Source organism: Myxocyprinus asiaticus, chromosome 10, assembly GCF_019703515.2.
Source record: "Myxocyprinus asiaticus isolate MX2 ecotype Aquarium Trade chromosome 10, UBuf_Myxa_2, whole genome shotgun sequence".
Taxonomy (NCBI): Eukaryota; Metazoa; Chordata; class Actinopteri; order Cypriniformes; family Catostomidae; genus Myxocyprinus; species Myxocyprinus asiaticus.
The window spans coordinates 6,884,435-6,898,674 of NC_059353.1; the positions used below are offsets into that span (position 1 = coordinate 6,884,435).

General features: G+C 40.6%; 1 protein-coding gene across 1 annotated transcript in view; it reads right to left on the reverse strand.

The window, feature by feature from the left end:
• LOC127447412 (dual 3',5'-cyclic-AMP and -GMP phosphodiesterase 11A) overlaps nt 1–14,240 on the reverse strand; it is a 141,496-nt gene that overhangs the window by 70,737 nt on the left and 56,519 nt on the right. The window contains exon 3 of the mRNA XM_051709284.1: nt 572–661. Coding sequence (XP_051565244.1) covers nt 572–661 — 90 coding nt within the window. The remainder of the gene's footprint in view (nt 1–571; nt 662–14,240) is intronic.

The window sequence follows — 14,240 nt, forward strand, 5'->3', positions numbered from 1 at the left end:
TTTATTTTTTATTTAGACAACAGATGATGTAACTGTTTAGTATATATTTGAGAGCAGTCAGTTAGATACAAAATAAAGTGGCAGAATATACTGCATGTGTGTATACAGTATATTACACACTGTCTGTATCTATGATAGGGGGGTCTACAGAAATCGTCATATTAATGGCTTGGCGCTGATATTGTTTACTTTTACTTTACTCATGTTAGCTGCTACTGCAAGTCCCTGTAGTGAGCGAGCACCCTTACATCTCCTTTTCATTCTTATTTTCTCTCATTATGTTCTAGTGTGATCAATATGTAAAATGTGTTGATGACGCTGTAGAGAAGCCACGACCCAGATTTATGCTTCCCCAGCCACACACACATCTTTTCCTAATCCAAATCCAATCCAGCTCTCTGTGTAAGAAGCAGAAGATCAATACATAGATGCACACATAGTACGTAATAAACACCCACATAACATCCATAACACACACACACTGTGCTCTATCCTGTCAGCAGTGGGAGGGGTACTCCTGAGATAGACTGGGGTTTTAATGAAGTATGTCTATTATTCTGTGTGCTCTTACCCTGCTCCTGTCATACTCCTTCCGGGAGGCAGCGAACAGTTGGGCGTTTGAGATGGCGATACCGCAGAAGGGCAAGTACATCTGCAACACCTGCACAGACACAAGAGTGTTTAGGAGAGGAGAGTCAATACAGTATGAGTTCCAGTGTCGAGGATATGATATGATCTTACTGTAGGGTTAGCTTAATAAATACAGGAACAACGATCCCCAGAAGACTTAAACTGTTCAGCATGTGGAGATAAAGCATTAGTTTGCTCCAAAAATGTATATTCTGTCATCATTTAATCACCCTCATGTTATTCTAAACCTGTATGCATCACTTTCTTCCATGGAACACAAACAGAGATAATTTTGTAACACTTTACATTAATTTTACCTTTGTTAAAAGTTTATATAGTGGTTACGAAGTCATTTACAAATGCATCATAAATCATTGATATGCAGTTATAACAATAAACAATAGGGCGACTTTCATACAGTACTAGCCAAATAGTGAGCAATTTAACTTGTTATAAATGCTTAACAAATACACTAATTCATACTTATATTAAACAAAAATATAAAATGGTCTATTTCATTATTTATGTTACAATAAAGCAAAAATAGACAGTTATAGTCAGATTAAAAGGAGGGATTATGTCATTTTGCTACAGTCTGCTTTGTGTTTATATTCATTACTGTAATGTCTTGACTCACTTGTGCAGTCACTTTCCTTGTCACATTGATGTCATAAGAATGGTTTCACCTAGTCCTAGTTATCAAAAGTCCTCTGCAAAAACATTTTTCAGCTCTTCATGCATGATGCTCATTAAACCATACTGAACTTTATGTACATAGTTTTCTAATACTGGCATTCTTCTTATGTGTCCACTTTACATTAAGGTTCATTTTTATAGATTACTAATGTTGAATAAGTGTTATTAAGTATGTGAGGTGTATTGGCTCCTTAATTGGCAGGTACTGCATGGAAGTCACCCTTCAATACATGTTGTTATAACCACATATCAATGATTTATTATGAATTTGTAAATGACTTATTAGTAGGAAGCAGAATACTGGCTAAACCAACTGTCTGCTAGCTGCCTTGAGACGTCACATGGGTAATATAAACTACAACAATTAGAGACTGTATCACCTAGATATCATATAGAGAGAGTATCTTTTCCCTGAACTACCAAACAAAAACCTTTAATTAATTTAGAAAAAATTTAAATTATGTTTAAATTTTTCTCTTGTAAATGAAAAAAAAAATTAAAAAAAGAAAGAAATGAAGATAAACATTTTATAAAGGCAGGGTTACTAAACATTAGATCACTTTCATCCAAAACACTGATTGTAAAATAAATGATTACAGATCATAATTTGGATGCACTCTATTTCACAGAAGCCAGACAGGGCAGAACGGTGGCTCAGTGGGTAGCACTGTCACCTCACAGCAAGAACCGGGTCCCCGGTTCGACTTCCGACTCACCCAGGCCTTCATGTTCTCTCCGTGTTGGCATGGGCTTCCTCCGGGGTCTCCGGTTTCCCCCACAGCCCAAAAACATGCAGGTCAAGTGAATTGGAGACTCTAAATTGCCATTAGGTGAGAGCAGTATGTCTGTGTGTGTTTGCCCTGTGATGGACTGGCCTACTGTCTAGAGTGTTTCCCTGCCTTTGGCCCGAGACAGCTGGGATAGGCTCTGGCACTACCTATGACCCTACATAGGACAAGTAGCTAACCTGATACAACTGGGATAGGCTCTGGCATTACCCGTGACCCTACATAGGACAAGCAGGTATAGAAGATGGATGGATGGATGGAAGTCTACTCCCCCAGGTTTTTGTTATAAACATGAGGTTTTATTGTTGGTGACTTCAACATGCACATAGATAATGAAAATGATACACTGGGATTATCAATTATCGATATTCTCAACTCTGTTGGGGTCAGACAAAATGTGACAAGAAACAACTCATTGTCATAATCATACACAAGATTTAATTCTGTCTTATGAAGTTAATGTTGATAATATAGCAATTCTGCCACAGAGTGATGACATCTCAGATCATTACCTCGTTTCTTGCCTGTGGTGCTTAGCTAAGATCACTAAATCTACAAGTTATTGATCAGGTAGAACTATACATTCGACCACTAAAGATAGATTCACTAATAAACTTCCAGATCTGTCTCAAATACTCAGTATGCCAAAATTTCATAAGAACTTGAAAATATGGATACAGTCTTTTCTAGCACTCTAGATAAAGTCACCCACCTTCAATTAAAAAACGTTATAGAGAAAAAACCCCACCGTGGTACAATGATCACACTAACACACTCTTAAGAGGGAAGTTTGGAAAATGATATGCAAGTGGAAGAGTACAAAATTAGAGGTGTTTTGCAGTGCATGGAAGGATAGTGTCTAACTACAGACAGGCTGTAATAGCTGCCAGGTCTGCATATTTTAGCAGACTCATAGAAAATAACCACAACAGTCCTAAGGATTTATTCAGTACTGTGGCTAAATTGACAAGGATCAAAGCATTGACTGAACCAGATATTCCCTTGCAGCACAATAGTAATGATTTTATGAATTTCTTTGCTAATAAAATTTAAACCATCAGAAAAATTTTTAATTATGCAACTGTCTGCCACAGCATCTCAGAAGACAGTGTTTCAGTATTCCCTATGAGCAACTTCAGTCCTTTGCTGTTAAAGGTCAGAAAGAGCTAAAATAATAATTAAAACATCAAAAGCAACAACATGTATGCTAGACCCAATACCCACTAAGCTATTGAAAGAGGTGTTTCCTGTAATTTCAGAAATTCTCTATATAATTAACTCCTCATTTAGCCCATCCGCCTCAAGGCCCACCATGGGCTTTATCGAGGCTCCTAAGGGCTTACTCGGGGCCAACAGCCAAGCGCCTTTGGCCCGCCTATTACTCTTTAGCCAAAGAATGCCAACTGGGCATTGAGGTGGGGTCAATGTCAAAGGCAGAGTTTTGCTGAGTCAGGTGTCGCTTTCCACCAAGCAAAGACCAAAATAAGCAAACAATGGCAGCTTCAGTCTCTACCATGTTCATTTGGAGGGCTAGCTAGTCTCCATAGTCTGATACCTCAGCTTGAGATTCCCTCTTGCTTGTGAAATGGGTAGGGTGTGTGATGTTGGCACCAGGGCGGCGTATTAAGGGTGGGTTTTAGGGTTTTAGGGAACATTAATGTAAAGTGTTACCAGTATTTTGAAGAATGTTCTTTTACATACAGTACAATGAAAGCATGCTTGGGCTGTCAAGCATAAAAAGGACCAAAAGGCAGCATTAAGGATTATCCATGTATTCCAACTTATAAAACACATATAAAACACATTTTTTCATGAGACACATGAGAGCCAATGGTGTTTAGTGTTGTTGATGCCAAAACTGGCACAACGTGTATTGACATGCCAGGTTTGAATACACGCAAGTGCACATTACATTTGAGAGTGGAAAATATTTTGTTTGGTCTTCGATTTTGTTCATCACTTAAAGCAATATGGCTTCAGAAGTCTTGGAATACAGCAACACGTGTCAACTCTAATATTCAGATTAGTTGTTGATCAATATGTAAATAATCAGTTTTAAAAATGTACATTTGGTATGCCCAGTCTTGGATATTTGGTTAAATCCTTGCATCAAAACCTCTCCTTTTCTGTTCCAGGGAAGACACGATATGAGGGTGATCAAATGATGACAACATTTTTATTTTGGGTGAACTACTCCTTTAAAAACAACAAATGAAAAGCAGAGATGTGAGAGACTCTCCAACTACAATAATAAACATATTCTAATAAAACCATGAGAACATGCTTGTTAACCCTGAACTCAGTACCACTGAGATTTACACCTGAGAAAGGCATAAAACATTGTTTATCTCAGAGGACTCCAAGACAATATCTATAAAATGATCACTATTCTCAGGATCATTTATTAATGTAGAATATACAATTGGTTAGAGTACATATTATTTTTGAAAATAAAGTATTTTTGAAAAAGAGAAAGCAAGAGAGTAAGTGAAGTAGGACATAAGAGTTCAAGAGGTGTTTGCTGTGTTAAGGCCGAGGGGGGTGCAGCGGTATCAACCCGTCACCTTCTGATTCATCGCTGGATCAACACACACACACACACACACACACACACACACACACATGTTGTTGCAGCTATCATTATGAGGACTCTCCATAGACATAATGATTTTTATACTGTACAAACTATAGATTATATCCCCTAACCCTAACCCTACCCCTAAACCTAACCCTCACAGAAACCTTTTTGCATTTTTACATTTTCAAAAAAACTTTGTTTAGTATGTTTTTTAAGCGATCTGAATTATGGGGACACTAGAATTGTCCTCATAAACCACATTTATAGCATAATACCCTTGTAATTACCAGTTTGTAACCTAAAAAAAGTCCTTGTAAACCACTTAAACCTGCACACACACACACACACACACACACACACACACACACACACACACACACACGCATGTACACACACACTTGTGCTCAGGGGCCACATTTATTGGAGGCCTTTGCTATAAATGGTAACACTTTTTAACACTGTTCCATCACAACTATGCAGGAATTAGTGCAGGACAAATGAGTAATACTACATTATCACTTTAGTCACTATATTTATTAAAGGGGTCATGAAATGGAGAATCAAATTTTCCTTGATATTTAGACATATAAGAGGTAACTGTACTGTAAAAACATATTGTACATTTCAAAACTCAAAACTTCCTCCCCCAGTCTAAAAAGAGCATTTATAGTTGCCACCCTGCTGAAATGTCTTGTGTCTGTTTGTGAAGTCACAAAACATTGCTCATTTGTATTTACACATCCCACAACATGTGCCATCGCACCCTTGGCCCCACCCACAGGTGCACAGTTCAAGTCAGGAGAGAAGGCCTTGTGTGGCTAACTATTCCTAACATAACACCAAAGGGGACCCATCTGGACTATTTTGAATTATTTGTGTATATAATCATGAACTATACAGACTCTTTGACCACTGCCATGTATCTCGCTGCTTTTAAAAGACACGGTTACAACTCTGAAAGGGAGAAGCTTATATTTTTCATTCAGCTTGTTTTGAGCACAAATGTGTCATGGATGCGTTCTTTCACCCATCTGCGTCTTTGACTGTTTCGATGTGTTTCCGGCAATGTGCACCTCAGTGCGCCTACAGTATGTGTGTGCTCATTTCATCATGCATTGGACTATGATGTGTGCAATTTCTTGGCTCATGTCAGTGTGGATTGCTTGTGAACCAGTCATTGTATGATTCAAGCTTTGTAAAGGAACTGTTATTGAAGAATAGGGAAGTAAAAAACACTTGGACCTGATCGCAAAATCGTAAGTAAACAGTTTCATTTATAAATATTTAAAATGTCATGACTGTTTGATAGTTTATGGTGCTGAGTGTTAACAGTTGTGTTTGAGATGAACAGTTTAATATATTAGGATGCAATGTGTTGGATGTGCGTTATGTGTAACCCTGAAATTTAGTTTTATATCTTGAGGGGCTTGTTCATTCTCTTCCAGCTGAGTTTGCTGTATCTGAGGGGCTGCAGGATGTTTGCCAATCATAACAGTGTGATTACGTTGAAGTTTTAAGGAGGCGCTTAGGCCAAAACCAAGTGTTTCAGACAGAGGGCCAAAAACTGGGTGGAAAATTATCATATATTCCTAACTTGTGACTGTTTTGGTGCAAAAAAAAAAAAACAACAAAACAAAACAAAAAAAACTTGTATAACATTATCATTGGACATAATTAACGAAGTAATAGGAAACTAGGGTCTCTGAGTGGGGGGGCAGATGGGGGGGCTCTAACCCCCAACCCGAAAGGGGACATCAAAACACACTGTCACAAAACGGAGCCGCGATATGCCGGAGGCGGCCGCGATATGGAGAAGGGGACAATGAAACACACTGCCACAAAACTGCCTTTTAAATACTTTTAAATAAAGAGCAGTTCTAAAAGGTTAACAGCAATACCCATACACAGCTGTAGCTGTGATAAATAAATGCACGTGACAGCCCATGTGGTCTATAAATTTAGAACTTAACCTCATTCTTGTACAGTATTTCAGATGGATGAAAAAAGACTGATTGTGGAGAAACAAAATACTCTATTACCCCCTCAACTTACTTTTTTATAAGGATTATTGTTAAATCATAGTAAATTAATATGGGATCTCCTTCAAACAGTGTAAGACATTTTCAGAATCATTTTAGAATTTTACTGTAGTGCAAATACGAAGTTAATGAAGTTGGTAGTGGCAAGAATAACTGGAATATCTATAGTATTTTGGTGGAAACCGTGGTTACCATGGAAATTTTGGTAAGAGTGTAGCACATCTACATGATACACTGTAGGATCCCCCCCTTCTCTCTCGCTCTCGCTCTCTTCTTCTGCCAGCAGTCATTTTTAAATAAATTAATATATTTTCTTTAAACTAATTACAGTCCAGAGTATGAAGTCGTGTGACAGGGCATAACTTTGCTTTCCTATATAATAGTTTGCTGTTTCCTCTCTCACTGCTTTTAAAGGTCTGTGATCTCCTGCAGCAATCACCAAATGCCACACACACCAACACACACTCACATTTTTCTGTTTGAAAGCCAGAGACCCTGCTTCTAGGCACTGAGTTCATATTAAACACCTGTTATAAAAAATCTGTCAGGAACCACATCAGATCTCGCCTTAGGACAAGTCAGTGTGACTAGAGGCCTGTATGAATCTGTCAGTCCTATGGTTATAGACACCGCAGGTAAACAGGGTGGTGGAGTAATTGGATTCTGTCTGTCTACCCATTAGTCTGGACTGCAGGGGAGACTGGTGCATTGAGCCTGTTTACCATGCTGTAAAGAGTTTTTAATAATGAGACGATGTGACCTGAACCTACGGGATTGATCTACTGATTCTCACAACACACATTCTGCTCATCTAAACTGTTAAGCTAATGAAATAAGAGAGTTCACCTTCACCTGAAAACAACAACTTTATGGGTGATTCTTCAACTAGGGGAACCATTCTGTGGACTAGGATGATTTTAAAGCTCATGTAATAATTTTTTTAATAATAATTCTTTCTCCTATCCCACACTGCAAATTTGAAATATAAGTACACTGAATTGGAGTTGATAAGAGCTTCTAATTTAACACTGAACCAGAGTGAAAGTAACACTGAATAGTAGCAGTTCCTGCTCAATTTTAAATTTTAAATTGAAACTCAAATAATGTTGATTATACATTAAAGTATGATAGGTATTCCATGTAATAGCTTATATTTGCTCTCCACACCCATCCCCACTCCACAAACCACTCCACGATAGAGATGCAATGATTTTATGGTTTCACAATATACCTCGGTTTTAATACGGATGGTTATCATACCGTTGAAATCTTCTCATTGACGGTATTACATGGTTATAAAGACAGATTTTTTTCAGAACTTTTCTAAAACCAAAATAAGTTTAATAAAGACAGAATCGGTTACATTTACACAGCATCATATAAACTTGGCGAGATAAAATAAATCTTTAAATTGCACCTTCCTCATGTTAGTTTCGACTGTGACTCAATTTTAAAGGTGACATAGGTGTCAGGAGCGCAGTGCATCATGAGCACATCAGAATTGCAGCACGAGCGGAGCGCAGCATGAGTGCAGCACGAGCGCATCATACAGAGATGTCCGAGCCTGAACCTTTATTTCCGCCACCAAAGCATTTGAAATCCGCTGTCTGGAATTACTTTGGGTATGTTAAAGACCCACAAGGCATCATCAATGATGATGGTTACCCAGTCTGTAAAGTTTGTCGCAAAATAGTATCGACTCAGGCGGGAAACACTTTCAATTAAGCACCTTCTCCATGAGCACCATTCCACGGAATTTGCAGAGATGAATGTAAGTGGATGAATGCTGGACTCAAGATGGTGCCGAGTATGGCTGCTGCGTTGTGAGCTCTGACACAACACTGCAGTTTTTTGTTTGTTTTGTTCACAATTCTATGTTTTATTTGTCTTGGATGTTGTCTGCCTTATTGTCTACGACAGACAAACACTTTTGGACATTGGTTCTGCAATAGCACACCGAAAACCGGACTTTAAATTCCTCAATGCCGACCCGCTGTTTACAAACACGCCAGCGGAGCCCTTTGTCTGGGCAGCCCGGCTGCGGAAATGCAGAAGGAAAAGGGGAGATAGAGAAAAGGGGCCGGCGTTCTCATCAGAGTAAGACATCGTGCAAATCGACCCCCACTACCCAGTATTCTACTGGCAAATATTCAGTCTCTGGACAACAAGCTCTGCGAGCTGAGAGCGCGGATCTCTTTCCAACGAGAGACGAGGGACTGCTGCATTATCTGCCTTACGGAAACTTGGATGTCTGCTGAGATTCCAGATTCAGCCATCGAACCCACAGGGTTCTCCGTGCACCGAGCGAACAGAGCGAAAGACCTCTCAGGTAAAAGCAGAGGTGGTGGTGTATGTTTTATGGTCAATAAATCCTGGTGTGATCAGAGGAACGTACATTCTATCAAGTCTTTCTGCTCTCCTGATCTGGAATTTCTCATGCTTCTGTGTTCACCATTCTCGGTACCGAGGGAATTCACAGCGGTCATTATCACTGCTGTGTACATCCCGCAACAAGCCGACACAGACCGGGCACTCAAGGAACTGTATGGGAGTATAAGCAAGCAGGAAACCGCGCACCCTGAGGCTGTGTTCATTGTGACCGGGGACTTTAACGAAGCCAATTTTAAATCAATTGCACCAAAATACCACCAACACATCAGTTTCAACACACGAGGGGACCGGGTTTTGGACCATTGCTACTCTCCCTTCCGGGATTGCTACTAATCCCTCCCCCGCCCACCATCTGGCAAATCAGACTCCTCTTCCATTCCGCTTCTGCCTGCTTACAGGCAGAAACTGAAACAGGAAGCACCCACCCTCAGAAATATCCAGTGCTGGACAGACCAATCAGATTCTACGCTACAAGACTGTTTTGATCATGTGAACTGGGAGATGTTCCGGTCCGCCTCTGATGACGAAATCGAGGTGTACGCTGATTGCGTAACGTGTTTCATCAGAAAGTGCGTAGAGGATGTTGTTCCGAACAAAACAATATGGATCTACTCCGACCAGAAGCCATGGACAAATAGCGATGTCAAATGGACCTCTGCTTTTCATTCCGGGAATGCAGAGGAGCATAAACAAGCCAGTTATGCACTCCGCAAAACTATTAAAGCAGCCAAACGTCAGTACAGGGACAAGATTGAAGGACAGTTTAACACCACCAACTCTAGAAGCATGTGGCAGGGAATTAATATCATCACGGACTTTAAAGGGAATAAACACTCTGCCACGAACACCGCTGCCTCTCTCCTGGATGAGCTAAATAATTTTTATGCTCGTTTCGAGGGAAATAACACCACCCTCGTGGAGAGAGCTCTCGCGACCGAAGCTACAAAGGTTAGTTCACTCTCCGTCTCTGTAGCAGATGTAACCCGATCCTTCCGACGGGTGAATATCCGTAATGCCGTGGGTCCAGATGGCATTCCGGGCTGCATCATCAGAGCATGCGTGAACCAACTGGCTGGTGTTTTTAAGGATATTTTCAACCTTTCCCTCTCCTTGTCTGTGGTCCCCACATGCTTTAAAACGTCCACCATTGTGCCTGTACCAAAGCAATCCAAAATCACTTGCTTAAATGACTGGAGTCCTGTTGCTCTGACCCCCATCATCAGCAAATGCTTTGAGAGACTAATCAGAGATTACATCTGCTCTGTGCTGCCTCCATCACTGGACCCATTGCAGTTTGCTTACCGCAGCAACAGCTCCACTGATGATACCATTGCATCTACAATACACACTGCTCTCTCCCACCTGGAAAAAAGAACACTTATGTGAGAATGCTGTTTGTAGACTACAGCTCATCATTCAACACCATAGTGCCCTCCAAGCTGTGAAACTCCGGGCTCTGGGCTTAAACAGCTCGCTGTGCAGCTGGATCCTGGACTTCCTGTCAAGCAGACGCCACGTGGTTAGAATGGGCAGCAACATCTTCTCATCACTGACCCTCAACACTGGAGCCCCGCAGGACTTTGTTCTCAGCCCACTCCTGTATTCCCTGTACACACAACTGTGTGGCAAAACATAGCTCCAATGCCATCATTAAGTTTGCTGATGATACAACGGTGGTAGGTCTGATCACTGACAATGATGAAACAGCCTACAGAGAGGAGGTGCACACTCTGACATGCTGGTGTCAGGAGCACAACCTCTCCCTCATCGTCAGCAAGACAAAGGAGCTTGTGGTGGACTTCAGGAGAAAAGACAGAGAACACAGCCACATCACCATCAATGGAGCACCGGTGGAGAGAGTCAGCAGCTTCAAGTTCCTCGGTGTCCACATCACTGAGGAACTCACATGGTCCGTCCACACTGAGGCCGTTGTGAAGAAGGCTCATCAGTGCCTCTTCTTCCTGAGACGGCTGAGGAAGTTTGGAATGAACCGCCACATCCTCACACGGTTCTACACCAGCACTGTAGAGAGCATCCTGACTGGCTGCATCACTGCCTGGTACGGCAATAGCACCGCCCACAACCACAAAGCCCTGCAAAGGGTGGTGCGAACTACCAGACACTCCATCGGAGATGAGCTTCCCTCCCTCCAGGACATACAATACCAGGCGGTGTGTGAAAAATGCTCAGAGGATCATCAGAGACTCCAGCCACCCAAGCCATGGGCTGCTTTCACTGCTACCTTCAGGCAGGCGGTATCGCAGCATCGGGACCCGCACCAGCTGACTTCATGACAGCTTCTTTCCCCAAGCAATCAGACTTCTGAACTCTTGATCTCTCACGATCAATATACATCAGCACTGCACTTTATTAATGTTATTATCTCACTCTGGACTGTCTTAAATTATATTCTCTCTTAATAGCACACTGGCAATTGACTATCAACCGACAGCCTGATTATCAATACAGTAAAATACAACCTACTGTATATTTTATATATACTATTTTTATTGTATAATGTGTATTCTATATTGTGAGTAAGTGTATTCTATATTGTGTGTATTGAATACTGTTCAATATTCTATATTGTGTGTATTGCATACTGTATATTGTATATTATCATTTGTATATTGTGTTGTGTGTAATTATGTGTGTATTAGATATGTAAATTGTGATGTGTAAATCTGTTTATTGTAAACTGGTATATGTCTCATCTATGTCTCATCACTGTCACGACTGCTATGTTGCTCGGAACTGCACCCAAGACTTTCACCCACTATTGCACTTGTGTATATGGTTGTGTGACAATAAAAGTGAAGTAAGTGGAAATACAGTATACAGGATAGTAAGTTATAGCCTGTTTTATAAAAACACCAGATTCAATGTAGTTTTATATAATTTGTAATTACTAGGTAGGTTAAAGTTATGTTTATGCTTTCTGTCACATTCACATATGCAGCAAACGGATTTAAGCACAAGGATTTAAGTGTAGTGCAATAGTAGGCCAACAATATGTTTGATACTACTAATAATATGTTTTATTTGTAAAACATAGTACTAAATAGGGCTTACAAAATGCATGGCTTTGGAGTGTAGGAAATATGCATGAAGGAAATTGACAGTGAAACTGTGGCAGAAAATAGACAGTATTGGACAAAATGCCAGTAAATAAACTGAATAATGAATAATATATTTTAAGTAGGTATTGTTTAGAATTGAACTAAATCACAAATGCAACAAATTACTGAATGCATACAAATGCATTTCTTAAGTGTTAACCTGGGCAATAATCATTACAAATTATTACAATTCAATTTCAAAAATCATAAAATAATTAAAAAAAATTGTTTTTGTTATAATCATCTGACATGTACATAATGCAAAATCTTTTAGTTTTTATTGTTTTACCTGTTTGTGATTTGTTTTCTTTTTTTACCTTATCAGATTAAGAGAGTGTCCTGATGTTCAAGATCAAAAAAGTTAAAGGATTAACGCTGAAGTAATCCAAAATAAAGTTCAAGAATTTGTAATAACTGAAATATTTCTCTGTGTTTACATATTTCATAACTGAATATTAAACTGCTAATAATATTATCAATGCACCTCAGTACCATGATACTGTAATACTGTGGTAATTTTTGTGATGGTTATCATACATAGACCCCTACTCCACAATACAAAAACTGAAAGAATACATTTATTGTTTCTTCTACATGCACAATTTTTACAGGGCACTCAAAACACACTGTATATGACAGCATGAGGAAACAAGTAACTGACTCATCCAAAGCAAATGTCTGGTACAGCATAGAAAAAATAATTTTTTACACACAACTTCTTAATTTGAAAGGGCTTATAGTACCGCAGTGGACCAGGCAGAATTGAAAAGTTGAGCTCTTGTTTTAAAAACATATAATGCATGAAAGTGCTCTACAAATGTAGTCTCCATTTGTGAAACAAAGTTAATCTTGTTTCTCAGTAAATAGGCAAACAGTCTTACCAAACAATGGCATTGTATCAACAAAATCAGTGCCAACAATTATACTCAACAGTTCCCTATCTGTCACTCACTCAACGTTGTGTCGATGTAGTGACACTAGGGGTCACTCTTGGGAGCCCCGAACACCTCTGCTTTTTTAAAAAAGGCCAATGGGAATTGGCAAGTGAAATTTGCATGCCACTTCCCCGGACATACGGGTATAAAAGGAGCTGGTATGCAACCACTCATTCAGATTTTCTCTTCGGAGCCGAGCGGTTGCATTCAGTGCACTGAATGCAATTCAAACTCAGTTCTCTTTACCGTTCACCTAAAATTGCTGGATTTACGGTGCATTTCAGCAGCTTCTCCCCCTCTGCACCCGTGGAGTGCAGAGAACGCCCCTGGGTGCTTCGGCAGAGCAAAAGAGTATATTCTAAAAGAGTATATTTTCTTTCTAAAAGAGCGGCACACACGGAAACATCTTTTTAAAGATGCCTTTCTGTTTGTGTTTTATTCCTGGTTGCAGTCATTATCTCCCCGCTTCTGACGGCCACGATCGCTGTCTTACAGCCACGATCGCTGTCTTACGTGTCTGGGCGCTGCCCATACGGAGACACTGTTCGTGGATGGGTCTTGTCCTCATTGTGAGAACATGACCATGGCAACGTTGCGGTCGCGACTTGCATTCATAAGAAAGCAAGCCACCCCAGCGGCTCCCTGCCTCGGTCCTTCTGCCTACGGGTATGAGGCCATGCCGGTTAGCACTGGGGGTGATTTGGGGACCTCAGTGGGAGCACCTCTGCCTTGTAAATGGACCTCCCATTCCCCAGCATGCTCGCTCTCAGATGAGACTGCCGGCTCGTCTCTGTGACAATGAGTTATCGAGCGCAGCGGAGGTTCCGGCCATTGATCCAAGGCAAGCACGTGTTGGTCCGGATGAACAACACAGCGACGGTAGCGAACATCAACCATCAAGGCCGCCTACTCTCCCGTTGCATGTCACAACTCGCCCGCCATCTCCTCCTCTGGAGTCAGCAGCGCCTCAAGTCGCTATGAGCCACTCACATCCCGAGCGACCTCAACACCGCAGCGGACGTGCTTTCACGACAGGTTACACTCAGGGGAGAGTGGAGACTCCA